The sequence below is a fragment of the Monodelphis domestica genome, chromosome 7, assembly GCF_027887165.1.
Source record: "Monodelphis domestica isolate mMonDom1 chromosome 7, mMonDom1.pri, whole genome shotgun sequence".
Classification (NCBI taxonomy): Eukaryota; Metazoa; Chordata; class Mammalia; order Didelphimorphia; family Didelphidae; genus Monodelphis; species Monodelphis domestica.
In genome coordinates, this window is record NC_077233.1 from 63,490,457 (window position 1) to 63,518,127 (window position 27,671).

Sequence of the window (27,671 nt, forward strand, 5' to 3'; positions counted from 1 at the left end):
AAATGTCTTTTATTATTTTTTTTAAAGGAAAAGTGATGTTTATAAAATATAGGTCAGTAGATTTGACTTTAGTTATGGCATAACTCTAGAAGATATAGAGATAATAATTAGTGAATGTCTAGCAAAGGAAATGGTGATTATAAGGCAGTATGGTATTATCAAGAATAAGTCATGCAAGATTAACATTTCCTTTAAAAATAAAAATAGGCTACCTGTATTACCTAATCAGGGGAAAACTACAGTCATAGTTTACCCAGATTTTTGCAGGTATTTGATCTAATGCCATTCTAGTTGGCTAGGTGGCATTATGATTACATTGATTTGGAATTAGTTGTATAGCTACTTAGAAAAGTGACTAAGAAGGAGGCATCTGATCTTGACCTGTGCTGATTTACACCTTTTCCCTCTGTGACTTGGATGAAGGTATAGAATTCATAATTAATTGTCAACACAAAGTAGATGAGTGGTTGCTAATATGTTGGATAACAGTCAAAATCCTGGAAGATCTAGACAGGTGAGAATGATGTAAAGTCTTGCCCTTGGATTTGACCAGTCAATTTCAGATTAAAGATGGTAGGTTGTCTTTTTCTAGCAGCTGTGAAACTTAGGTTTTTGTGCTTTCTTTTTTAAGCATTTATTTAAAAACATTTTTTTTCCAGTTCCAAGTTCTCTTCCTACCTTTATTCCTCTCCCAGGAACTTAGATTTTTTAAAATAAAAAAATGAAGGTTATTAATCTATATGGTTGGGCAGTAAGCTCTTTATCATGGTATATATATTTTAAATGTATTTAAAATTTTCCCCAATTATATGTAAAAACAGTTTCCAACATTTTAAAAAGAATTTTGAGCTTGAATCTTCTCCCTTCCTTCATCCTCCCCCCCCCCTATGGTTAGAGGTTTCATAGATTTTACATGTACATAGATTTACATGTACAATCATGTAAAACATTTTACATTAATCATGGTATGTCTTTTTTAAATTATATTTTTCCCATTACACGTAAAAAGAATTTTTTAACAATCATTTTCTAAAATATTGAGTACCAAATTTTCTTCCTCCTTCCTCTCCTCCCTTCTCTTTTTCCCACCCTAAGATGGAGAGTGATTTGATCTAGGTTATACTTATGGAGTCATGCAAATGCATATTTCCACATTGGTCGTGCTGTAGAAGAAGATTCATTTAATTAAAAAAAGAAAAACCAACCATGAAAAGAAAGTAAAAAATAGCATGCTTTGATCTGCATTCAGACTCCCATCAATTCTTTCTCTGGAAGTGGATAACATTTTTCATTATTAATCCATTGGAATTGTCTTGAATTACGTATTGCTGAGAATAGACATTCACAGCTGATCATTGTACAGTATTATTGTTACTGTGTACAGTGTTTCTTGTTCTGTTCCCTTTGCATAAGTCCTGCTTGTCATTTTTTTTATAACAATAGTATTCAGTTGCAATCACACACCACAACTTGTTCAGTGATTCCCCAGTTGGTGGAAATCCCCTCAATTTCCAGCCAGCACAAACATGGTATATCTTAATTCCTCACAAATGGGGTGGTTTCAAGGCCCAAAGCAACATCTGACTCAGATGTAATCAAAGTAATCCTGTGAAGTCACCTGAGTAGAAAGGAAAGAGCAGTCTGGTCCTTTGGGGATGCTATATATACTTAGACAACACATTTTATTTGGCCATTTTCCTAATCTCCTGTTTGGTACAGGATACCGTTGTTTAAATGAATCTTGGTTTCTCATCCCAGTCATGAGGAGATGCTTTCTATTGGCTATTACAAGAATCCCCAGGTAAAACAAATATGGAGTACAAACATATGAAATAAGGGCAGTTTGTACAAATGGAAGCCACGTAAGCTATTGTTATTTCAGGCTGCACTAAAAAGGCACATATTGCTTGGCACACTATAGGTACTCACTAAATCTTTGAATCTTACTGAATTGAATTGTCTTTGAGTATGATGAGGTCAGTGTGGTAAGTAGCTTCTAATTTGCCTATTATGAAAGCATGTGTAGATTGTGAGCAGTGTATAGGAGTTTTTTTTTTTTAATTTTATTTGGTCAATTTTAAACATTATTCCCTGGTTACAAAAATTATATTCTATTCCTCCCTCCGCTCCCTCTGCCCTTCCTGTAGCTGATGCTTATTTCCACTGGGTATTTCATGTGTATATGGGAGTTTTTGATGGGAAATAATTTGGAGAAAGTAACCTGGGTTCACAGGGGAAATAATATAAAATCTACAACTTGAGGTGGATCCAGGAGTGAGCTCTGATTTAAAGGGGGAAGATTGTTATGCCATTTGAAGTAAGTAGAATTGAATTTTGAGGAAGAAGTCTAAAAACTGCCATTATGGGAATTCAAAAGGATTTTTAAATGCTAGAAAAAATGTTCAGAAATCATTGTAGTCAAATGCCAAACCAGGCATGATGGCCAGCCATCTTCTCTATTTTGTCATTCACTCCATTCTACTTAGTTGCTGAAGTACAGTGTTAATCCGAAATATGATCTACCTACTTGGGACACAGTGTTTCATTAGCAGCATTGCCTTTTAAAAAGACTACCTTATTTGGGGAGTGAAGCTGTTTATTATGTTAGGATATCAGTGGGAGCCAGCAATATCACCATTGGTCCTGTATACTCCAAAGATACCAAAGAAAGAAGAGAGAGACAGAGATGGGGGGGGGGGGGGGTTGGATAAAGGGGTATCTATCAGTTGTGAAACAACTGAACAAATTATGTGTATGACTGTAATGAGACACTTATCCCATAAGAAATTATTAAAGGGATAATTAAAAACAAACAACTTTGCACTGAACTTGAGTCAGATTATAACTAGTATTATATAGTGTCATGAGGTTTGCAGTGTGTTAAAAATAATATTTTATTCTCACATCAGCCCTGGGAGGTAGGTGATAATAATTACTCCCATTTTAAAGATTTCTCAAACAGGTTAAAAGACTTGCCCAAGTCATATAGCTAATAAGGCCAGATTTGAAGTCAGGTTCAAAGTTTCTATATGTAGAATCCTTTCAGTAACAATAATAAAGGTCCAGTCTTTATCTGTAACCATCTTTTATCCTTTTTAATGGCAGGGTTATATTCATATACAAAATTCAGCCATTCCTCCAATTGTTGAGCATACCACTTTCCAACTTTTGTTTATTAGATAAGTAGTTATAATATAGTTTCACCATAACCATCCCTCTGCTCTGTCTTTTTTTTTTTAAACCCTTACCTTCCATCTTGGAGTCAATACTGGGTATTGGTTCCAAGGTAGAAGAGTGTTAAGGGCTAGGCAATGGGGGTCAAGTGACTTGCCCAGGGTCACAAAGTAGGAAGTGTCTGAGGCCAGATTTGAACCCAGGACCTCCTGTCTTTAGGTCTGGCTCTCAATATACTGAGCCACCCAGCTGTCCCCTATAGTTTCTCGATGTACAGTAATAACTGATTACATTAAGGCATGGATTTATTTATCCATCTTCTTGTCAGTGGACACTTTTTTGTTTCCTCTTTTTTGCTACCACAAAAAGTCATAGTGTCATTTATAAAATAACTCAGGCCCATACCAACTTGAATATGAAGATGATACTTAATGTAGGCCCTCAGGTGGTTCAGTTTTCAGTTTAACACCACTATTTCTGCTAGAGCTACAGGCCACTTGGAGTTCTCGTTGAGATTGGGTTGACTGAAGGTGGCTGTTGCCTCAGAAGAATGTTACAACAACCATTGTGATTTCATGCAGATCAAAATAGGCAGAGAACCATTGTGAAGCCAAGGAACAGGAAGAGCTGCTGCTACTCTTCCAAATTTAAATCTACCGCCTCATAATGAAACTGTACATTCTTACTATGCAATACCATCTATTTAAGAAGAGTATAAGAATCAAACTAATGAATGGCCAAAGACAAGGGTAAAACTATAGGAGGGTAAAATGGATTTTAAAATTATTTAGTACCTGTTTTCAGGTTTTAGGAATTTACCCCCCCACCCCCATCACTCCTGTGTTCTGTCTTAAGATTTTAAAGATTCCATTCTGTTCCTCAATTCAGCAAAATTGAACTTTAAGAAAAATTCTTCCAGACCAGCTTATTTTAGTTGAGATAATAGAAATTTAAAACTCTTATAACTCTATTTTTCAAGGTAGAGCTCAAAAATCATAGGATTATAGTCCTTTCTTTGTCATTGAGTTTACCAAATGACCCCAATAATAACTCATTCCTGACCTTTTTTAGCACTTATTATCCTGACCACACATTTGACAGGTTATGTTTGTTCTACCTGCGTGTCTTATATTTTATGCCTTAATTAAATTGTAAGCTCTTAGTGTATCCCAGGAACGTAAAATAATTCCCTGTATGTTTGCTCTGAAAAAATAATAGTAATATTGACTAGAAATCCTGTGGTATGTGAGGGTAAAGGGGTAGGGGGAGGTGTATGGAGGGACAGAATGGCCAACTGCCTTGACCAAATGATCAGAGGCAGGAGATGATGGGTTAGGGGAAACTCATCAGAAAGGTGACATTTGAATAATTGAATTAGAATTTGATTAGTCACAAAGAGAACAATAAATACAACATTTCTCACGTCTCTTGCATTCCTCTTTTCACTTATACGTGTTTGCTTATATGAAGTAGGTTAGCTGGAACATAAGTGGGTAGGTGCTAGACATATGGAGATCCTCAGGACCTTTATTGTAAGCAACAGGGAAACAATCAAGTTTTTTAAAAATTCATTTCAATTTCAACAACCACTTATTAAGTATTCACTTTGTACTGGACACAATATAAGTGAAATAGTCCCAGACCTCAAGGAGTTCTTCCAGTAGAAGGGAAAGAGATATACAGTATGTATGTGTATAAAATAAATGGACAAATTATACAAGGAAAAACTGATGATGAATGGTGAATAGCGCCATCAATGTGTAAGCAAAGGCATCCTGTTGGAGGCCTAGGACCCAAGTTATGCTGAAAGGTAGTAGGAGCTATGAGGACAAAATAAGTGAGGTATGAGGGAAGGCATGGAAGCAGGAGAGAAATTTCTTCAGGCAGTTTGGAACAGAGTGCAGGAAGGAGAGGAATATGAACTAAATTTGAAACAGTGGGATCTGTATTGTTGGTGACTTTTTGTCAGGCTAAGGATTTGAGGCAATGGGGAGGCACTAAAAATAGTGGACTGGTCAATTGTAAGGAATATTGTTTTGGCAACTATGCTGAGAGCTTGGATTGGAACAGGAAAAGTAGGAGGCACAGAGGCTAGGCTATTGCAGTAGTCCAGGGGAGTGATGGAATGAAAAGAGAGAGACAGAGACAGAGAACATACATACATACACACAATAAGAACCTTAAGTGATGAGGGGAGGGGGTAAAACTTCAGCTGGAGTTGTGAACCCAGGTGACTAATAAGATGGTACCACTATTTCTTAACAGAAAACGAGAAAATTTTGATGAGAGATAGGTTCAGGGGAGAAATGAGTTTAGTTTGAAGCAATGAGTTTATGGCATTCCTAGGAAACATCCACATAGATTCCTTGTACTTGATATTGTATGACTATGATGCACGATGAAAGCTTGTAGACATAGATATGGGAATTATTTTTATAAAGATAATTGAACTCATGGGAGCTGGTGAGTATAGACAAATGAGGTGGAGAGCCAGACAGAACTTCAGGGTGCCCATGGGCTGGCTGATAAGATTATATTTCAAACTGGGGTAACGTAATGGAATAAACTCAAGGCCTTTCCAAAAAGATGAGAGGTAAAGCAAGACTGTCCATTATCATAGACATGGGTTTAAGTGCTACTAGCTACAAGAACAAAACAAGTAAAGTAAAAGAAAAAAAATTCATTTTTTCAAGATGATAATCACCTAAAAGAGTCACCTAAAATTAATTGAAAAAATAACTTCAACAAAGAATCAAGATGTAAAATAAACCCTCACAAATTGAAAACTTCTCTGAATATTAATATTACCAATAGAAATCAGCAGGAAGAAATAAAAAGATTGCATTAACTATAGAACATATACAAGATTAGGAAGTCTACCTAGCGAGGCACATGTAAGAAACTATATAAATACAACTACAGTTACACTCTTTAGAGCAATACAGACTTGAATAATTAGAGAAATATTGATTGCTCATGAGTGGGCTCTGCCAGCATAATAAAAATAACAATACTGCCAGTGTTAATATATGTAGTTAATACTGTATAAATCAAACCACCAAAAGATTACAGTCTAATGAGAGTTCAATAGAATATCATCTTTTTACTTAAAAAAAAAAAAGTTGTTAATCATTCTGTCCTGGGTTTTCTTCTCTTTTCCTTTTAAACTTTTTCATTTGTTGATCTCTTTTATTGTCATGGTTCCAGTTATCTTCTTTGCTGGTGACTTTTCAGATTTAACTGTCCAGCCTTAACCTTTCTCCCACCCAAGTTTCCAACTGCCTATAAATAATCTTGAGTCAGATATTCCATAGACATTAAACCAGACAGGACTAAAAACTACTTGTCTCCCCAAACCATCCTCCTTCCTATCTTTTCTTTTACTATCCATCTTCCTATTTACCCAGGCATGCAATCTATAGGTTGTCCTTGACTTTTCAACCCTACCCCCACCTCCCCACCCCCTCATTTTAGTCAGGGGTCAAGTGCACCTTGGTAACATTTCTGTTCTATAACCACCCCCACCCCCCACCTCCTTTTACTCTGACACTGCCCCTTAGTGCAATCATTGATTATTATCACTTCAGGCTGAGAGGTTTGTAAGTAGCCTTCAGTTGGTTTCCTTGTCTTCAAATTTATCACTCACCTGTCAAATTGATCTAAAGTGGAGAGCTGACTGAATCACTACCTTATGCTAATAGCATTGTTTACCATTAGGATCAGATGTGAAATCCTACAGCTTATAAAAGCCCTTTATCTCCTCCTTCATCTTCTTATGCTTCACTCCCCTTCACATACTGTCACCTGTTGATACAAGCCCACTTTACTCGTAGGTCTTTGGCTGGCCCAAATGCCTGGAAATGCTTTTTATTCTCATCCCTGGCTTCTGCAGCTAAAGTCCTGCCTTCTGCAAGAAGCCTTAGTATTTTCCCTCCAAGACTGCCCCATTTTATCTTGTGTATATACCTTGTTTGTACATAGTTGGTATGTTGTCTCTTCCAGAAGAGCCCTTCTCTGGATCCCTAGCTCAGTGTACCTACTAAGCAGGTACTTAATGAATGTTAGCTGATTGATCAAGAAGTGTTTATAATCATTATGAATATTTATGAATATTTTGTTTTTACATCACTAATATTTCCTCATGTGTTCCTTCCTCCATGCCTTCAAGGCCTCTTTTACAACAAAGAAAAGAACTAAGCTCATACAAGTAGTCTGAAATAGCCACAATTCCTCTCTTCAAAGAAGGAAGAGAGGTACTTTTTTATAGCTCTTTGGGGGCCAAACTTGGTCATTAATTTCACAATATACAGTTCTGTTGTTTTAAAATAAGTTTTTATTTGTGTTTCTGTTTTGTAGCTCACCATAATATTCTATGTAATAGTCAGCATAATAAATCACTCTATTGAAAAGTTAAAAAATGTGCAGTGTATGACATCTGTGGACCCCCTACCTCCACCAAAGGGTAGATTGGGGGTAATCTCTCATATCTCTTCATTTAAGTTCCACTTGATCTTTATAATTTTGTTATAGTTACTTTTTATTTTTATTCAGTTGTTTTTTCCATTTACATTGTTGACACTATATGTATTATTTTCTTAGTTTTACTTCACTCTGCATGAGTTAATATAGATTTTTCCATGCTTCTCTACCACATACATCATTTCTTATAATGCAGTGGTCTTCCATTACATTCATATACCACATGTCCTTTCCATGCAAATTGTTATCTTCATGCATATTTTTCCTGTCTCTGCTTACTTTACTATTTCACTTCTCTTCCACATGCATGAAGCATTTATTAGGTATTTACTGTGTACAAAACACTTGAGCTATGTGCCAAGGATACCAATAGAAAAGTTAAGACAGTGCCTACTCTTGAAGAGCTCACATCCTATCACAAGATGGAAGGTTTCAACTACAAGTCATATGGAAAAGTCCCTGCTCCTTAGGATGCAGTGGCTGCAGATAGTAATGCCTCCTCTAGGATTAATGTCATTAGAATACCAATGCAGAATCATTTGCTAACACCTAGGATTTGGATAGTAGAAACTTTCTTTTCTTGGGTCTTTTAAGTAATATGGCAGGCATGTCTTCTATGCTTTTCTTATTTTCACCATGTTCATTGATTCTTAAAACATAATGTTTTATTACATTCACATACCAATTTATTTAGCATTTACTCAATGGATGAGCATCTACTTATGTTGCCAATTCACTGTTTGAAATAATGCTGTTGTAAAAAGTCTTAAGGTATCTTTGAGGCTGTCTTGTCATCAACCCTCTTGGGGTGTGTGCCTCACATAGGCATCTCTAATTGTGAGGTGAAACTTCACAAAATATTTCTATTTTAATTTGTCTTATTAGCTATTTGGAGCAGTTTTTTTTGTTTTTTTTTTTTAGTTCTTAGGAGTTTTCAATTCTTTTGACAATTGTTTGTTATCATTTGACAACTTAGTTTAATTGACTATCAGAAAACATTGTTGGAGTGAAGATTAGCACACTGCTTTTCCTCATTTCATAGGTAAATATTAAGGTTAGAAAGCTATCATTGTTCAAATGTACTTGATATGATTAGCTATTAAGGATAAGAGTAGGATTAAACTGGTGCTTATAATTAAAAGATAGCCATTGGCAGACTCTTTCCAGTCTTTGTATTTAACCTATTCTATGCAAGTCATAGGACAATGAGAAGGTTGTATTATAATGCCTTAAAAATTCTTTAAAACATCAATTTTTCTCTTTATCTGCCATTAACATTTTAGTAAATACAGGTAGGGAAGAGTTTTGAAATAGTGTCCTCTAAAAACAAAGACAATCTTTAGATTGTTTGGGTCAAGTGGTGGCCAAATAAGTACCTATTAAGAAAAATCACAATTGAAGAGCATTGTATCTTGGACAATGACTTGAGCATTAAAAGGTGAGAAAGAAGGCCTAGAAAGGAAGCACTCCTATTGGGCTGCTGGATGGAGCAACAGATAAAGTGAAAAAATGCCCTTGATGCAGGTGAAGAGAAGGGGAAGGGAGTAGCCCAAGAGTTCCACTCCAGTCCAGCTCTGCCGCTTGTGAGCCTCCCATCTTACTCCATTGTGAACTCCCATTGGGCTGCTGAGCAGAGGGTTGAGTGATGTGAACAAATGTCTTCAGGCATGGTAGAGAGGGGGAAGGGAGCAGCTATGTTCAAAGTACCTCTGCCTTTCTAGTAGGGATTGGGGGTGGGGGGGGCTCTTATACCCGGTGCCATTGGTTCACCATTACTGGTATAGAGTGTGAGATATTGATCCAAATCTTAATTTTTGCCATCCTGCTTTCCAATTTTCGTCAAATAGTGAATTCTTATCCCAAAAGCTGGGACACATTTGCACATATTTAAAGAATTTGTCAATGTCCTGATCCACGCCAATCCCCCCCCCCTCTTTTTTTTTGTCTTTAAAAATACATGGAATAGCTCTGGAATTTGAGAGGGGGAGGGACACTTCGCAAAACTATGATGATATAGAAACCAAAAGACAATGATAATTTAGTTATTTAAGACTTTGCCTTCCTCTTTTCTAAGTGTTGTTTCCAAGGCAGAAAAGCGGTAAGGGCTAGACAGTAGGCTAGATTAAGTGACTTGTCCAGGGTCACACAGCCCAGGTTAGATTTGAACCCAGGACCTTCCACCTCTAGACCTGGCTCTATCCCTTAAGACAGCTAGCTGCTTCTGATAAATATTTTTGTTAAAAAAATTTTAAGAGGCTTAAAAAACCTAAAGTATTAAAGGTTGTAATTAATAGCAGCAACAATAACTAACACTTATAGCATCACTGTACTAAGTGCTTTTTACAAATATCTCATTTGATTCTCACAACAATCTTGGGAAGTATTTGCTTTTAGTACCATCATTTTACAGGTGAGGAAACTGGAGTAAACAGAGGTTAAGTGACTTCGCCAGGTTCACACAGCTAGTGTCTAAGGTCAGATTTGAATGCAGGACTTTTTGACCAGGTGATATCCCCATTTTATAGATGAGGAAATTGAGGAATGGTCTTGTTAAGTTCTTAGTTGAGTGACTTGCCTAGGGTTACACATCTTCTGCTTGTCTGAGATCAATTTGATAGGAAATGTGAAGTGTACTTAACTAGAATTTTTTCAAATATTGTCTAGTTTCATAGAAGTCCCAGCCTTTATCAACATTTATCAGACTGAGCTAGCATATATAATTCAGTGAGAAGCACAGAATACAAGCTCTGTTAATCATTACTGATAGTAAATTCCCCTGATTCTCTCAGCCTTGTTTGGTGAGCAACTCCTGATGCTAATAGTTAATTATAAAAGCAGGTTGGATAATATGAAGCCTTGTTGTCTGTTGCTGCTAATTCTTGTTTCTACACTAGAATAGGAAGTGCTCATTGCAGCCTTGCTGGTAAGGTTGGTTAGGTTTCTGTTACTCTTAACTTAGAATGATTTGTTTAGTGGCTGTAAGTCCTGGGTGCCTGAAAGTTTAGTGTCAGAGCAGTGTGATCATATCTAACTTTTTACTGAGGCAAATAAGGCTCAACTGTTACCTTTGTCCATCTGTGTCCTGGCCCCACATTGGAACCTAAATTCTGGGCGATTTGACCTGAATCTAAAGAACTAGAACATAGAGGGGGGGGGGGGATAATCTTTTAAATTCTTGCCACATTTGAGGTAGATTGAAAGGTAGTTTTCTTCACTTGGAGATTTGTGTGTAAAATGAATGTTGCTTTCAGAGATCATTAGATAAAAGTTCTGGATCTTATATTCCATCTTTTACCTATATAGGTATCCCTTCCATGTCACAACTTTCTGCATTGCAGGTCAGCATAAGAAATTAAATGGGAGTTTTGCAGAAGCCACAGATGACACATGAAGGCCAGTAGACAACACAGAAAAAAAGTTTGGAAACTCAGAATTGCACAAAACATGTATAGTATTGTATATCAATATATTTTATCTCTTAATACCATAAATACACAAAATTTCCTTTTTTAAAGTTAAAATAAGTAAAAAGTTAATTTTGAGAAAAGAACATGAGAACTACTGGACACAATACACAAAGATGGAAATGCATTGTGTATCTTTTTATTATTAAAGAACTGCAATTTTACACTGGTTTGGGGATGCCAAGCATTTACAGTAGTCTCTCACATGACATTCTTTATGTCTTGAATTTCTCAAATTTTGTGTTGTTTAAACATCATAAACTCTATTAAAATCATGGGTCCCCAAGCATATTGTTCCTAGTGGTTTAGAAAGTGCTTCCAAGAAACAGAAAAGTGATGGACTTGAAGGAAAAAGCAAGATTATTAGATATGCTTCCTTCAGGCAAAATGCTGCAATTGGCCCCCATTATGGCATTAATGAATCTACTATGGAAGAGAACCCTGATAGAGACAAAAAATTTTATGTGGATTTTCCAAATCACAGAAATGCTATATCACTACCCCCCCCCCACGAAGTTGAAGGAATACTTGTACTATCCTCTGTCTTTATAAAGAGAACTCTGTTAATATTATTTTCTACACTTAATTGTGGGCAAGATCTCCAAATTAGCATCTCTAATGTCCTCATTTATCGGGCTTAGTTATTCTGAGATAATGGATTGGAAAAAATATTTATAAAGGTGTAACCTTGTTTGTGCCATATTGGGTCCACAGTATACATAATGGTATATAGCTGGGTCATAAAACCATTCATTTTACTTTAGTTTTAAGCTCACAATTCAAATGTCTACAGTAAACATTTTTCAGGCATTCCTTTAATTTAGTTCAATAATGTGCCCTTGACTAAGGACAAGGGAAGTAACATAGCTTAGTAATTAAAGAGACTGGCTTTGGAGTCAGGAGAACCTAGTTGCAAGACCTACTTCTCACTTGTAGAGCCTAGCTTCCTTCAATCATCAGTGAAAATCCCACCTTCTGCAAGAAATCTTTTTCAGTCCTCTTTAATTTTTCTCTTACCTTTGAGACTACCTCCCCATTTATCCTGAATGTTGCTTACATTGTTGTTTGCATGTTGTCTCCCTTATTAGACTGTGAGCTCCTTGAGAGTAACCACAGTGACAGCCTTTTTGTAAGGATTTTTTTTTTTTGCCCAATACTTATTTTGCCTAGCACTGACACATAATAGTCACTTAAATGCCTGTTGACTGACTTTGACATTTGGCAAATCCCATAATAGTGTCCAGGGCAACCCAATTCCCTTAAGACTAAATAAATTCTATTAGACAGATCTTCTATCATCCATACTGAAATTATAGATTTTGGATGCTGCTTTTGCTTTGGATTGAATAAAATTATCTTCAGATCTTCTTGAAATTAACAATGTTAAGTAGTTTTAAGGTTATACTTTCATCAAGTTTATTAATTTTCTTTCTTTCTTTTTTTTTAGCTTGAAAGATGACCTCTAGGAAGAAAGTTTTGCTGAAAGTTATCATCCTAGGAGATTCTGGGTAAGCATTTTTAAGACTAACTAGTTCTTTACCAAATGGGTATCAGTTATCATAGCTTTTATCTTCAGCTGACCTCATTAATGTATCCATGATAGGCCACCACACTCTGTAGGGTTTCTTATATTCTACCCTGAAAGTTGCATGTTCCAATAATGGAATGGCTGATTTTACTTTAGTATAACTTGGGGAAAGAAGATTTTTAAACCGTAGCTGTATGTCTCATTCTGCACCCATAGCTCACCTTTCTACCAGTAATTGAGTGGCTACTTCAATTTTTTTAATTCATAGTAATTCATAGTCTTGGTAAAAAGTATAAAATAGTTTTGCTTAACTAAGCTTATTTGTAACAAAGAAGAACTTGGGGTGAGTGTATGGCACAAGGTTGCAGGGGAGAGAGACAAGGAAAAAAAAGAACAATAAAACATCAAAGTACCCAGAAAACATAAGCTATACCAAAAGTGTTCATGACAGAAGTTCAAGGATTCTTTGCTTATTGTATACTGGGTGTTCAAATACACAATAAAAAAATTTTTTTTTAATTATTTGAATGATAATGTTTAATAGTACTTTACAATACACTACTTGCCTGCTTCCTAGTGTTGTAGTGATCCTGTTGTCTCCATTTGAAGAAAAGAAAATTGAAATTCAGAGATAAATGACTTTTCTGTGGTCTTGTAGTGGTAGAACCAATACTAAATTCTTCGGACTTCAAATTTAGTGTTCTTTTCACTGTTATTCCACTATAGGTAACATTCCTTTTCTGAATCTGGCTGATATAACTGATGATATCAACCCCAGGAGTGTCAAAGTTGACTGTTTATTTTTATCAGAACATTGGGCACATGTTATAGTACTGTCCTACCAATGAACCAGATATAGTGATTGAAAGCACTTTCCATAGTGGGGCCAAATGGAAAGACAAGAAGACTTTTTTCATGTTCTCTCATGTTATGTCATGAAAGTTTTCTCTTTCACATTAATTAACTTCTAATCATTATCTCTGGTTCTCAGTTTCCTTATCTATAGAATAAGATGTTCATTTTAATGCTCTGATTGGATTTTAGGACTTTGGGACAGTCATCAGAAAATGAATTATTTTAAAGCATGTTCTTTTCAGTAGTATAGGGATGTTCTTTATGTAAGGTAGTTATAGAAAAATTTTATGTAAGGTAGTTATAGAAAAATGGTTCTTGATCCAGTCAGAGGTAAAACTTGTTGATTCAGCATTTACTTTGATCTTTCACCAGAGTTTGAGCAAAAGAAAAGGGTAAAATCACATTGTAGGCATTCAAGGATAAATCAGTGAGCTTAACTATTTATGCACATGACTCAGAAAACTATATCTGACTCTAATTCTTCTTTGAACTTCAGTCCTGTATCACCAAATTGCCTATTAGACATTTCGAACCCAACCTGTATAAGATAGGAATCATCTTATTCCCTAATAGTCCCCTTGTATTCATCCACAAACCACCATAAACCCAGTCTTCCTTTTCCTTTCAAAAACACCCTCATTCTTCTTCCAAGTTAGTAATCTCTATATTCTCCTGCACTCCTCACTCTCCCTTGCCCCTCATATCCATTCACTTGCCATATCCACTCCCCTCTCACTATTCACTTACCTGCTACTTTGGTTCAAATCCTCATCCCTTCTTGCTTAAGGTTATTGCAGTATCTCCTTGCCTCAAGTCTTTCCCTACCCCTTGCCGTCTTCTGCCAGAGTGATTTTTCTTAAGCACAGGTTTGATATTCCTTAAACAATGGAAGTTTCTTAGTGTCCCCAGGATTGAATATAAAATGCTGTTTGACCTTTAAAACTCTTCACAAAATGGTTCCCAAACTCTCTGCCTCATTATAGCTTCCCTTCACTTATGTTACAGCAGAGCCAGAATGGCGTTTTCACACATGGCCTCACCATTGCCTTGGCTGCCCCTTGTCCACTCCCTCCCATCCTTTCCACCTCATAGATTTCTTCATGACTCTGCTCAAGCCCCCAAACTGCTGATGCGCTCTTGCTCCCCCCCCCCCCCTTTCTCTCATTTATTGTGTGTATCTCTATCTCTTTCCCTCCTTGATGGAATGTAAGCCCCTTGAGCAGGTACTCTGACTTTTTCTTTTTCCTTCCTTCCTCTCCCTCTCCCTTTCTTCTTTCCATCAACAGGGTCTGGTACGTAGCCACTTCATAAATAAATGTTATTGGTTGATATTTTTTTTTCTTTCCCTCTTGAAGATTAAGGTTTCTAGCACAACTCTGATCTACCATAAGAGCCAGATTTCAGCCAGTAGTTTCTCCTGGTGCAGCTTCAGTAAACTGAATACATGAGTCATTTACTTGAGAAACATTGAGAACTAAATATGTATTTTTGGAATAGCAGTTCCTTATGCTTGCTTTAAAATAGACAAGAAAACATTGAACTGTGGTTCTTGTATTCTCTCTAACCTAGGTCTAAGCATTAAGAAGAGTCCCTTGAGTACATTTGCAAGTTCTGAAGATCCTGAACTCTTGGGAGGTTGGAGTAGCTATTGAAGGGCAGGAGCAAGAAGTACTTGGACACTTAAGTGATTCTAGGAGTACTTTCTGATGTAAAAAAAAAAAAGTTGTGGGGAGGGGCTTAAAGAATAGTCTGAGTAATCTATAGGTATAAATCTGTAGTTTCTTTTCTACTCCATTTTACAAGTCCCCTTTTATTTATGGTTTTTCTCCCATTTTAGGGTGGGTAAGACCTCACTCATGAACCAGTATGTGAACAAGAAATTCAGTAATCAGTACAAAGCAACAATAGGAGCAGACTTTCTGACGAAGGAAGTGATGGTGGATGACAGACTAGTGACAATGCAGGTAAAGCAACTTCAAGTATTATTAGCTTTTAGTGATGTAGCTCCTTTTGAGCTCTACCCTTTCCTACTCATGCCTGTGAGTAGTAAAAATTAAGAGCAGTTCCTCTTGATTTTTCAAATCTCACTCCCAGAAGAGATGAAGAATGGTACAAAAATTACACCAACCTTAATGTTTTCTATATGTAAACTAACACCAAGGATGCTAGACACAGTATTTTACTCCTAGTGTTTCTAAAAGATCTAGTTTAACTTGAAAGTGTTTTTAAGGGACCATATCCAAGACTTTTCACTCCCTCTAGAAAGAATATTTAGTTAGCAATTACAGAACAAATTTCCAAGTGTGGAAAACTAAGGGTAGATGATTTTCTTATTTGGGAGTTTGTCAACAAATCCTTTGGTTTGTTTTGTGGATAAGTACAAGACTCTAGGCCAATTTCAGCATTGATTAGGGTTACCTAACTACACCATTCTCCATGACAAGGTTAGATTAGGTTATAAGAATGCCTTAAAACACACTGTGATGGAATAGTAGGTCTATTTTACACATATTTCCCATCACTTTATAACCTGGTTCTAAGCTCTTTTGCATTGTAAAAATCTCTCTTTCTTATCCAACTACCTGGAGAGTCACCATTTCCCAATTTTTCTCAAGTTTCCACATAGTTCTCCTTTTTGAAGTGATTCTAGGCTTTCTTCCTTCAAAATCTTCGTATCAAATCTTAATGGTTTGTTATTGGTAATATCAGATCTACTCAATCACCATGTGCCTTAACTGTTGCAAGAGCCTTCTAGTTCTCTGCTCTTGATTTCTTCTTCTTACACCCCTAAGATGACCTGTACGTGACTGCTAGAATATGTTATATTGTGGGATAGAGGATTGGTTTCCAAAGAAGACAATGAATTATTATCTGTGTACAGTTTATAACTACAAAAGCCAGTATAGAGCTACTAATTCTTTACCTCTGTAAGAAATCTACCCGCATTCCTTAGAATGTTATGACAGGCTAGCCTGAAGGCTTTTAAATTATGCTAGGTATTTTTTCCTTGACACTTTTATATTGAAACCTTTAAGCTGCTGCTTCTGCCTTTCCTGCTTGTAGTTCTCCCACTTTGTTGCTATTGAATTAGCTATATTCTATAACTGTTATTTGCCCTGCCACTAGTGGTTAGGAGAGTCCACTGGCTAGTGGTAATAAGCCAGATGTGTCATATAGACGTGCCACATAGATGAACCAGTTTCTTTTAGTTTGTAGTTTAATGCTATATATATATCTTCTCACTCTTCTCAGGACATATTCACTTTTTTTTTAAAACCCTTACCTCCGTCTTGGAGTCAATACTGTGTATTGGCTCCAAGGCAGAAGAGTGGTAAGGGCTAGGCAATGGGGGTCAAGTGACTTGCCCAGGGTCACACAGCTGGGAAGTGGCTGAGGCCAGATTTGAACCTAGGACCTCCCATCTCTAGGCCTGACTCTCAATCCACTGAGCTACCCAGCTGCCCCCAGGACATATTAACTTTTAATGAATTATGAAGTCTTTCCAGCTCTGATCAAGATCATTGTGGCTTTTTTTGCCTAGTGGTGTGTGCTGAGGACCTTTCAGGTCTAGGTTTGTTTGACTAATCTGAAATACCATATGTAGGACTGGTGCTGACCAGTATGTGCTTCAGTTTTCATTAAACTCATTTATCTACAACATAATTGCCTATAATAGAGGTTTGGTAAATAGGTGTGGCAAAGTAACCTAGTAATGAATTTTTTTTTTTGGCAAGGTAATACCCCAATAGACTGTATTTAAAAGTCTTATGTGAAAGCCATGTCTCTCTTGGTTCAAAATCCCTCTTAATGGTAAATAATCATCCTACTTATAATTCCATTTTATGCTTATCAGAATTATTAATGGAGCATTCCTCCCTAAGTTTAAAAATGAAATATTCTGTACTTTATATTAATGAGTATAGATATCTGGTTTTTTAACTTCCGATTATGTTGCTTCTGGAAGAATGGAGAAATTTTATAATTTTGTCTAATCCATATTTTAATGGTATACCAAGCAGCATAAGAAGTTGAATCACATCCTTTTGTGTGGTCTTAAGCCTGCTAGGCATTCTGGTATGATAGGGTAGATGAGAGATTATTAGGAGGCTGTCCATAGGCATTCCATAAAAATGCAGTTACTTTTGCCTGGTAAAGAAGTTATAAACTTTATATCTAAAGCTGTTTTTTCTTTTCATCAATGAAGCATGATGGTACCCAGATTAATAGCTGCTCCCTGTATAATGAGCTGTGTACAGTGACTTCTGTTGTATAGATTTTGTCTCTTTCTGGAGAAAGAATTATCATGCATTTTTGTGCTTTAGCTGGCTGACACATGTACTGAGCATTGAGCTACTTGAACTGGGTTATTGCATTCCACAGACTTTCTCTCCCCCTTAGGACTATTACATTCACAAATGTTGCATGCACATCCATTTTTCTGATTTGAAGTTCTTAATCCTAGGGCCAACATCAATTTCTTCTGTGTGAAGTGGTCATTTTGTATTCTCCTTTCTTTTGTGCCTCAACTGTTTGTATTGTACAATGGCCTATCAGACTGATGAATAACCCTTTATCTCCCAAAGATCTGGGACACAGCAGGGCAAGAACGATTTCAATCTCTCGGCGTGGCCTTCTACAGAGGAGCAGACTGCTGCGTCCTGGTCTTTGATGTGACTGCCCCTAACACATTCAAAACTCTTGACAGCTGGAGAGATGAATTTCTCATCCAAGCCAGTCCCAGGGATCCTGAAAACTTCCCCTTTGTTGTATTGGGAAACAAGATTGACCTAGAAAACAGACAAGTAAGTCATATGCCCATTTCTCACTTAGAAGATGGAAAAAGCCTCAATTTTTTAATCTGAAAGTAAACTCTGTGAAATGTATATAGCAAGCATGTTGATTCGGAATTTCCTGAGGCAGCAAGACCTGTACAGGTCTTCATGTTCAAAACACTGAAAATTTTTTAATTTTTACCTTTTCTACTTTAATAAAGTGGGATACAGGGATAGTGTTCAATTTACAAGGAATTTGTGATACTCTGGCTCCCCCTTTCTCCTCACATTTCTAGTAGTTGAGCATTTGCAAGAATCTGCCTAGGGAAGAGCCACCGCCTTTCTTCTTCGAATCTGGTGCAAATGCAAAAGCATTAACACTAAAGAAAGTCGGGTTTTTGGATATGACCCCATTCTTGGTGTTGGTTCATTAAAACCATCAGGGAAATGGTAGTAATTGTCCCAATCAAGGGTCAGTTGAAGGGGAAAAAAAGAGTAGACTTGATAAATATACCCAAGGAATGTCAAGCTTTTTCTATTTTTGACCAGTTCTATTCCTTCTTTGATCTTGGATTTAGTGGCTTCTTCCACTCCTAATCAGAGGCAGCTTTCTTTTCCAACGAGGCTATGCCAGTAGAGTGTGGCACCTCTGGAGCTTTGGGATGCTTTTATGGTGGCCCTGAAATTACATTGGTGGGCAGGAAACAGACCGCCAGACCTGCTCAGCTTCCTGATAGAGCTACCTGACTCCAGTGACCTAAGGAAATAAAGGCTGCTAGAGAAATGGCAGCACCTGGTATAAAAAGTCCATATAAAATATCTTTTGCACCTAATATAACTTATTAAAATATCATATAATAGTTAATATAACTCATTAAAGCCACAAACTTTATTTCTGCTAACATTCTTCCATGAACCCTAGAAAACTATGGGGCTCTAAAAGTTAAATCTCAACATAGTAGATTTGATGGGTTTACTTTCTCTGACTCTTCCCCCTTCCTTACTGCCTCCTCTCTCTCATATACATGCATATACATACATTAAATGCTAAGCTTGTATTTTAGTCTTTTAAATATACTTCAGAACTTTTTATGATGAAAACCAAAGCCTCTTTTAAAACTTGTCTTTTCTTCTGACAGGTTGCCACAAAACGAGCACAGGCCTGGTGCTACAGCAAAAATAACATCCCATACTTTGAGACCAGTGCCAAGGAAGCCATCAATGTGGAGCAGGCTTTCCAAACCATTGCACGAAATGCACTTAAACAGGTAAGTCTCAGGAAATGATTTGTCTCCCTCTAGCGTTCCAATCACTAATCCACCTGGCCTTTTCTATAAACAAAATGCTTGACATAGCATTCCAGTCCACAAAACAAAAATCTCACTAATTTTATTCTGTTGCCGGATTCATCTAGCACATTAGAGTATAGTAGTGCACTGAGAACAAATTTTTACTTCATCCTTGACCCAACAACAAATTGTAATACTGTTCTAGATGGAGGTGGAGGATACAAAAGTTTAGATAGGCTCCCCACTTGGATGCCCCCTCTACTAGAGTCTAACCCTCTCATTCCCACTCTCTAGTTAGTAGCCTAGTATCTCCTGTTTCTTCTACTCACTGTCTCTCATCCATTTCATTGCAGTAGCCCCTTTTTCTTGCCTTCAATTTCTTTTCTCTCCAGTTTATTCTCCACAGAATTACAGCTTTATTTTCACTAACCTCTAGCTGAACTATAACATATCCTTAAATTGTGAATTAAAAAAAATAAATACACACACGAACTCTTCTGCTAAAGGGTCAATGGTTTCACTAGACTCTCTAAAGTGTCTGTGACATAACTGAAGGGCTAAGAGCTCCTGGTGAGCATCAAGTACAAGCTCCTTGGCTTGGCACTAAAACTTTTGTTCCCTTTCTCCCTCCCTCCTGTTACATTCCTATCTTCTCCTTCTCCATAAGACCTTTCCTGGACTCCCGTCCTGCAGTGTGCCCCTTTTCCCAAGAGTATTACAGTGTGTGTTATCATTATCTGTGCTGGGGGTGTGGGAGGGGGTGGGTTCTCTGTGTTCTGTTTGGTCATCTCTCCAGTCGGGGCAAATAGAATTGTTTAATGGTCCCTTACTCTCAGAAATCTAATAATTTCTTGGAGAAGACAAACAGCATTCTCAGATGAGAATACACAAAGTGAAAAGTGTTATTGGCGTAGAAGAGCAGGATCACTTCTAGACACCCAGTAAGACCCGCATGGAAGCATTCGTCACTGTTGGCATCTCATCTGTCTTTGTGATAATTTTAAACATTGAGGGCAGGTTCCTGAAAAGTCTCCTCGGATGTATTTCCCTCACTCTAATTTGGCTGCTTTCCCATCACCTTTCTTCTCCTTTGTCCATGTAGGAGACAGAGGTGGAGCTGTACAATGAATTCCCAGAGCCCATCAAGCTGGACAAGAACGACCGAGCAAAAGCCTCTGCCGAAAGCTGCAGCTGCTGAAGAGGTGGCGGGCGGGTAGAGCACAGAGCCCTTCACAAACCAATATCACACTTAGGCCTTCAGACACAAGTCCCCTCTCCTATTCAAAACAAACAAGAAATCAATTCTCCCATTTCCAGCTGCCAAAAACGTCACCCAAATCTGCCACAAGCAGACATGATCCCATTTCCGTACACAGCTCCATGGGCGTCAGCCCCTCCACATCAGCTGTTCTGTCTGCTAGCAGGACTGTTCATTTGTGGAAAGAGTTAGTTCTGATGTGGGCTTGACATTGGATACATTTCCACTTGTCCAATGGAGAAAAACTGCTGACAGTTAATCTGTGTATAATTAGTTACCTGGTTTTTTAAACTGTCTTATTTTTTTCCTCCTTGTGAAGGCTGCACCTGGGAAGGCTGGTTACCCATAGTTCATTGCAAGCTCACACCCAGTTTAACTAGGTGGAGTTTTGTATGTATCTGTTAATGCTTGTTACTTTTAACTAATCAGATCTTTTTACAGTATCCATTTATTATGTAATGCTTCTTAGGAGAAAAATCTTATAGTACATGTTAATATATGCAACCAATTAAAATGTATAAATTAGTGTAAGAAATTCTTGGATTACGTGTTTAAGTCCTGTAAAGCAGGTATGTAGGATGAGGGGAGAACTTTGTTCTGGATTGCAGAGTGCTAGCAATACAGAATTTTGAAGTCCAGCTAGAGGCAGTATTCTGTACAGTAGAAGTGAGAATTATGTAAGCCTTTTTATTGAAGACTTAAGAGCCAAAAAGCTTTTCATCTCCTTGTGGGGGGAGGGGGTATTATCTAGTTACCTTTCTGTGTCTAAATTTTCAAAAGGGTGATTTGCGTAATATATTAATGTGTGCAATGGATTAATGGAGACTATTTGCAGGTCTTAAAATTCTTCCTATTTTTTTCCCTGCTCCACATTTTAAAACCTCCACTGAATCAGCATTCTACAAAAGTAAAAAAGGAAAATCTACAGATCTGTTCTAGTGATTTTACCTTTGTTCTAGAAGGCGCTCCTTTCTGGGTTGTGGTATTCTTAGGCTAGAAAACTTTGTTCCCCCTCCCTCTCCTGCCCCAGTATTGCCCATATTACTGTTTCTTTGGTATGGAGAAATTTACAGTTTAGCTCCCCTCCCTAGTATCTGTTCCTGCATTGTAGCTTGCTTACATGGAGCACTTCTCCCTATTTTCCAGAGGTCTACATTCTAGGGTGTGGGCTGAGTTCTTCTGTAAAGAGATGAACGTGATGCCAATAAAATTTAACAAGAACAATGATCATCTTGTTTCTCCCTGTCTTTATTTCCCTCCCCCACCCCCACCCCCACCTCTGGTCTAAGTAACTAATAAAAATCACTTCAGCTAAGTACTGAGCAATTTAACAAGCTAAAGGATTGTCTAGGGCTTTGCAGTTAGGCGATCTAGATACTTAGACACACAAAGGGTCTTTTCATCTCATCCTTCCTCTACCCCACCCTAAAAAAAGTTACTTATTTTTAGGTTGATGTGGAAATAGTACATTATAGGAAATGCTATTAATCTTCTTAGTAATTCAGCCTCAAGCTAAAATATTGGTTATAGCTGAGCACAGATCTGAGGTCTCTGCTTTCATGGGCTATAATAAAATGGAGTATCCCATTGTTGGCTTAGCTTGGGGTCCTATTTTCCCGCTACTGCCCAAACATTAAAAAGATTGGAAAAATGTTCACTAACAAGTGTTGCCTTTCCTATTATCTAACATGTTTAGTGGAATCTCTTTATTCTGATCTGCTAGTCTAGGTCACTCTTAATTTTTGAGTTGTGTCCATGAGACTTCTCAAGAAAATACAATAGATGGGGAATTTGGAGATATACTATATGTGAAAGACTTATCCCTAGCATTCCCTCAGTTCAGAGTCATAACTTAAAATTTAGCTTTCTAGTTGTCCCCCTTCTACTTCTCAGTCTTCTAATGTTACGGTGCTATGAAAACTGAAGTGTAAAAGTAATGGAAGGAGTATAAGATTGTGATCTCTCAGCTTCACTTACCCTTGAGAGTGTTCTGAAAATCAGTAACATCCTGAATAACCTTGAATAAATCAAAGGGCTGTTGTAAAGATAAAATTAAATAATGTATATCATATCTACCATAAGGCTAAAAGCAAGATTAAAGATTAAAGCCAGTCCATCTTCTTATTTCTTATCCCAAGTTGAGACTTAAGGTCTTTAGAGTAAGTTCTTTTTCTGTTTGTGGATCCACAAATGGGCTCTAGTCAAATTGTATTACGTTAGTAACTACTTGCCTTTATCACCTGGTCTTTGCTCGGTTTGTCTGTAGACCTCTTGTGCTTAGTGTCTTTCCTTTAGAACACTGATTCATTTACAAGTCTTTTCCTAGCCTTACACTCTGATAAAGTAGCCTACACTGGATGTTTTCTGTTCAGATCTGTGATCACCAAATCACTTCTTCATCCTCTTTTCATCATATAATTATTATCCATTTCATTTATCTTGCTCTCTATAGTTGGGGTTTCTTGCTTTGGATTGACAGGTTAACAGCTTATCACATGCTAACCTTCCAGCACTCAATCAGTTGGGAGAATTCTGAAGTTTGCTCACAGCAACTTGAGTATTCAGGATATCCGTTCTTCATGCTTTCCTTTGCTGAAACAGCTCTGTTGTGTTCGAGGTTAGAAGATCTTGAAGCAATCATATGTTTACTTATGGAGAAGGTGGCTATATTCTGCCATTGATTGGACATAAGGAAAAGAAGACTTTTCATAATTTTCCATTTCTTATCCCTTAGTGAAATCCATAAATCCTTTTGTTAAGGCTTGTTCAGTTGAAGGGAACAGATGGTTCTGCCCCCACATAGAATCAGACCCGGACTTTCTGTCTTTGCATGGTTAATGAAAATCCTTCAAATGACCAGTATCTTCTCCATCTTTCTAATACCTGAAAACAGAATTTCCATCACTTTTCTTTTCCCATCCTCCCCCCAAAAGGCATGCAATTTCAGAAACAGTTTGAGCATTATTGCTGTATCTGCTGGTTTGGGGAATAGCAAGTCTAAGAGAGGGTTGGTCTGGACGAGTGAACATAAACCCAAATGAAATAATATTATTTTATTCTCATCTTGTTACATTCTAACAGATCTGGTGGGTTTTGGTTAAACCTGCCTTATGAGGACTTAAGACTTGTTTGACTTCAGGCATATGAATAAATATTACTGGGAATTTGTGGTTCTGAAACTGGATTTAAATTTAGGGATATCCCTGCCTCCAGGTGTAGCACTCCATGCACTGTGCCCTCTAGTTGTCTCTAAATTATAAAATATAATAGTATCGATCATAAAATACCAACCCAGCTGGCATCCCAGATGGTAGATGTCTGAGAAGGCACACAGAATGGGCAGACTTACATGGAGTGTGTGCCAGTAGGTGACTGTGAATGCTAATGACCATTACTAGTGATAGAGTTGGAGTGGGGGGGTTAAAATCTTATATTCCATCCCATGATTATGTGTATTTATATATTGGGGGAGGGGGGTACTTGTGCGAGGAATTGACGAAACTCAAAGTAGAACCAAGTGAGGCACAAAGACGGCTTTCTTCAGTAGTTAACAAAACTTCTGGCACCACAGAAAAGGACAACTGCCTAATTTATCATATGTGGAATCTCAGGCCTGACTTGCCCACAGTTAAGCTAGCTTGAGGATCTGTGAATCACAAAACACCATAAACTCAGAAAAATCAAAAGTACATAGGAAATAACTGGCAGAATGATATTACAAATGACTTACCCATAAGAAGTAGCATGAGAGATACATACAATGAGAGAAAACTGGGCTCAAGTGCCAGTGACATACACAAAATTGGGGGTGGGAGGTAAGTGTGCAGAAGAAGGTATGCCAGAATTGTACGAACCAAAAAGGTAAGCCAAGTAGCACAGTGGGGAGAAAGTCAGGCCTGGAGACAGGAGGTCCTTGGTTCAAATGTGGCCTCAGATTCTTCTTAGATGTGTAACCCTGGGCAAGTCACTTAACTTCCCTTTGTAGAACCTCTGATTTATAGAATGCTATCTCATTTGAATCATGGGTACTAAAGTTTTACTCTATTTTACAGTTGGGGGGAATTTAAAAAAGTCTCCAAATTGAAGTGTTTTAGGTGTATCCAAGGGAAGCCTCCAGACCATCTGTGTCACAGGAGGTTTAATAGGGATTTGATAGGGGTCTTCCAGTATTTGGAGGGCGAATTAGATTTGTTCTCATTGCCTCAGAGGGAAGAACTTGGGGTACAGAGCCACTCTTTGCCTTATAATTAAGATTTATTCACAAGTGGAGGGGGATGCCTCAGGAGGTTGTGAGATTTCCCTTGAGGAGGCAGTGGGTATGGTTTAGTATAACTGGCATATAAACTCCAGAAGGCAGGGGCCATCTCACTTTTATATTTCTGTGCCTTGTGCCTCACAACTAATGAATCATTCCTTAATTAAGTGGATCTGAATGTCCACTACGGTGCCCTCCTACTTAGATTCTGTAAATCCAGGGTTTTTTCCACCTGTTAAAGCTGTCCCCTGAGAAATCAGAGGCAGCTGTGGGTTAGTTCCCTGCCCCAGGGCCCCACTGGTGTTTTTTCTCTCCTTTTTCATTCTGGGAAGCCTGTTGAGTCTCAAGTGCTGAGCCGGGGCTCCCGATTAGGGCAAAAGCTTACAGCTCATGCATTCTGGGAAAGGCAGAGCAGTAGCCAAGGGCAGCAGCAAGCTGCACACCAGCTGGGGCTGGTTGCGTCTGTGGTGCAGTCATGGCAACAGTGACGTCAGAAGGCAAAGAGCCCAAGTACCATCCCCAGACTCCAGTGCATCTGCTCCCAGCTCCCTGCTCAGCCAATGCACTCTTACACATCAGGCTGTGTGCATCCCCCTATAGTACCAGATGTGCCCACTCCAGCAGCAGCCAAAGAGCCAACCTGACCCCAGAACCACAGCAAGGCGAAACATCCTTCCATCTGATCCAATGTGTCAGTGCTAGCTACAGTTTCCTTTACTGGTGGGTTGGGGGGATGGGCAATACCAGGAAGAAGGCTCTGGGAGAATACTTAAAAACCAGGTTCGTTTAAAGATGGAAGAGGCTTTAGAGAGCATAGTCCAACTTGTTTTACCACAGAGAAACCTAAGGAAGGTCTATAGAGGTGAAATGATTTCTCCAAGTTCATATAAATTGTTCGGTGACTCAGTTTGAGTTCTCCCTATATCCCTTCAATCTGATTGTAGCCCCTACCATTCTCCTGAAGAATCCTTCCCCCTGACTTTTTAATGTACCTTTTGACCTGCTTCTCCTGCTTGATTTCCTTGCTCTTCCTAACCAGTTACTCTTTTTCTTTCTCCTTTGCTGGAGGATCATTATCACCCTCAAAACTGGAATTCTCTACCCACCCCCTCAAAATATTCATGAACACTCGATATTCTCTCTCCCATGGTGCTTCCGTTTCCATGGTTTAAAGAATAACGTCTGTGGAGATGAAGCCCAGACCTGGCCCTCATCCCTTTCCTGAACTACATCACAGTCTTCTGTTTCTTTGCCTGCTGGCTGACTCTTCCAACTGCACAACCTGTTGGTGTCTGGGCTGGGTCCTGAGGTTAGTATGTTCCTAATACCTTTCTTTTGGAAAAAAAGAGGGAAGAAAGGTCCTGCTAGGATTGATTTTTTTTTTTTCATTCGTTAAATTCACATTTTACTCTAAATTTAGGAAACAATTTGAATTCCAACACTTTAAAAATAACAAAAGCTTGGATGCTTACTTTTCTCCCTGTCATTTCCCCATCTCCAGCACTCCTGGAGTACTTGTCTATCTGGGATTTTCCTATCCCTGGAGTACTTTAATATACATTTTCTCCTAAGTGTACCCAACATGCTGAGTGGGGTTCTTCCCCACATTCTTTTGACAATGAGATTATGAAGCGCAGTGAAGATACTGATTTCAATTGATTGGTTTCATATTGATCAAACCAATTAATTTTTTCCCCCATTGAAGTACAAAAAGTAATGGACAGGGGGCAGCTGGTGGCTCTATGGATTGAGAATCAGGCCTAGAGATGGAGGTCCTGGGTTCAAATCTGGCCCCAGACACTTTGTGTAACCCTGGGCAAGTCACTTAACATTGTCAAGCGCTTACCACTCTTCTGACTTGGAATTAATAACAAGATAAACAGTTAGGGTTTTAAAAAAATAAAGTAATGGGCAAATATAAGTTAAATGATGAAGATACAGGTAGGAAGGGCTATCCCTTTATAAAATGTGAACAAATTTCTCCATGATTGAAACAGAAGGGGCAATTGCCATTGGATGGGCAATAGTCGGGCCCATTAGCCACTAGAGCTCATAAGCGAGTCCAGGCAGGAAACAGCTCTTTGGAGTGTCAACCCTAGGCTTGAATGGGCAGGACCTGGGGCAGCATGGAGTCGAAGGAGATTTCCCACTCCCCATAATCACTGAATCAGAGAATTCTATCTAGAAGTTAGGAAGTTTAAGGCAGTTCCAAAATAGTAGAGGGATCATATACACTTTCTAGTCAACAGCAATAATTGAAGGGAAGAAACACTTCTGTGGATATGCAGGAAGAAAGAAAAAAAAGAACTCTCGTTTTCAGAGAAAACAAATACTAGCAAGCTGAGCTGAAGACTTCAAGGAAGAGGACATGAGTCACCGTGGCCCCATGTGTTCCCTCAATACCACTGAACTCTAAGTGTGTGCCTATTCTTCCCATGTATTTGTGGGAGGTTGCCCAGGATTATGAGGTCATTTTATAGCTATTATTTTTATTATTATTTGACTGTTAAGGATAATCTCATGGGCTATAGTTTTGGAAGGTCCATACATACAGAGTACTTCTAGAACCTGTGAGAGTAGTAGTAGTTCTTTGGGAA

The 27,671-nt window shown here is 38.0% G+C and overlaps 1 protein-coding gene across 4 annotated transcripts in view; it reads left to right on the forward strand.

Moving 5' to 3' along the window:
- Window positions 1-22,046, forward strand: part of RAB7A (RAB7A, member RAS oncogene family) — a 56,420-nt gene extending 34,374 nt beyond the window's left edge. For 2 of the 4 annotated variants that reach the window (XM_001366885.5, XM_056804750.1), the window contains 5 exons: window positions 12,565-12,625; window positions 15,338-15,464; window positions 18,084-18,302; window positions 19,412-19,540; window positions 20,664-22,046. In XM_001366885.5, the coding sequence (XP_001366922.1) occupies window positions 12,573-12,625; window positions 15,338-15,464; window positions 18,084-18,302; window positions 19,412-19,540; window positions 20,664-20,759 (624 nt within the window). In that variant the 5' untranslated portion in view covers window positions 12,565-12,572 and the 3' untranslated portion in view covers window positions 20,760-22,046. Of the gene's footprint in view, window positions 1-10,991; window positions 11,100-12,564; window positions 12,626-15,337; window positions 15,465-18,083; window positions 18,303-19,411; window positions 19,541-20,663 lie in introns of all 4 variants that reach the window. The other 2 variants (XM_056804748.1, XM_056804749.1) reach the window with 2 other exon arrangements.
- The last annotated feature ends 5,625 nt before the right edge of the window (window positions 22,047-27,671 follow it).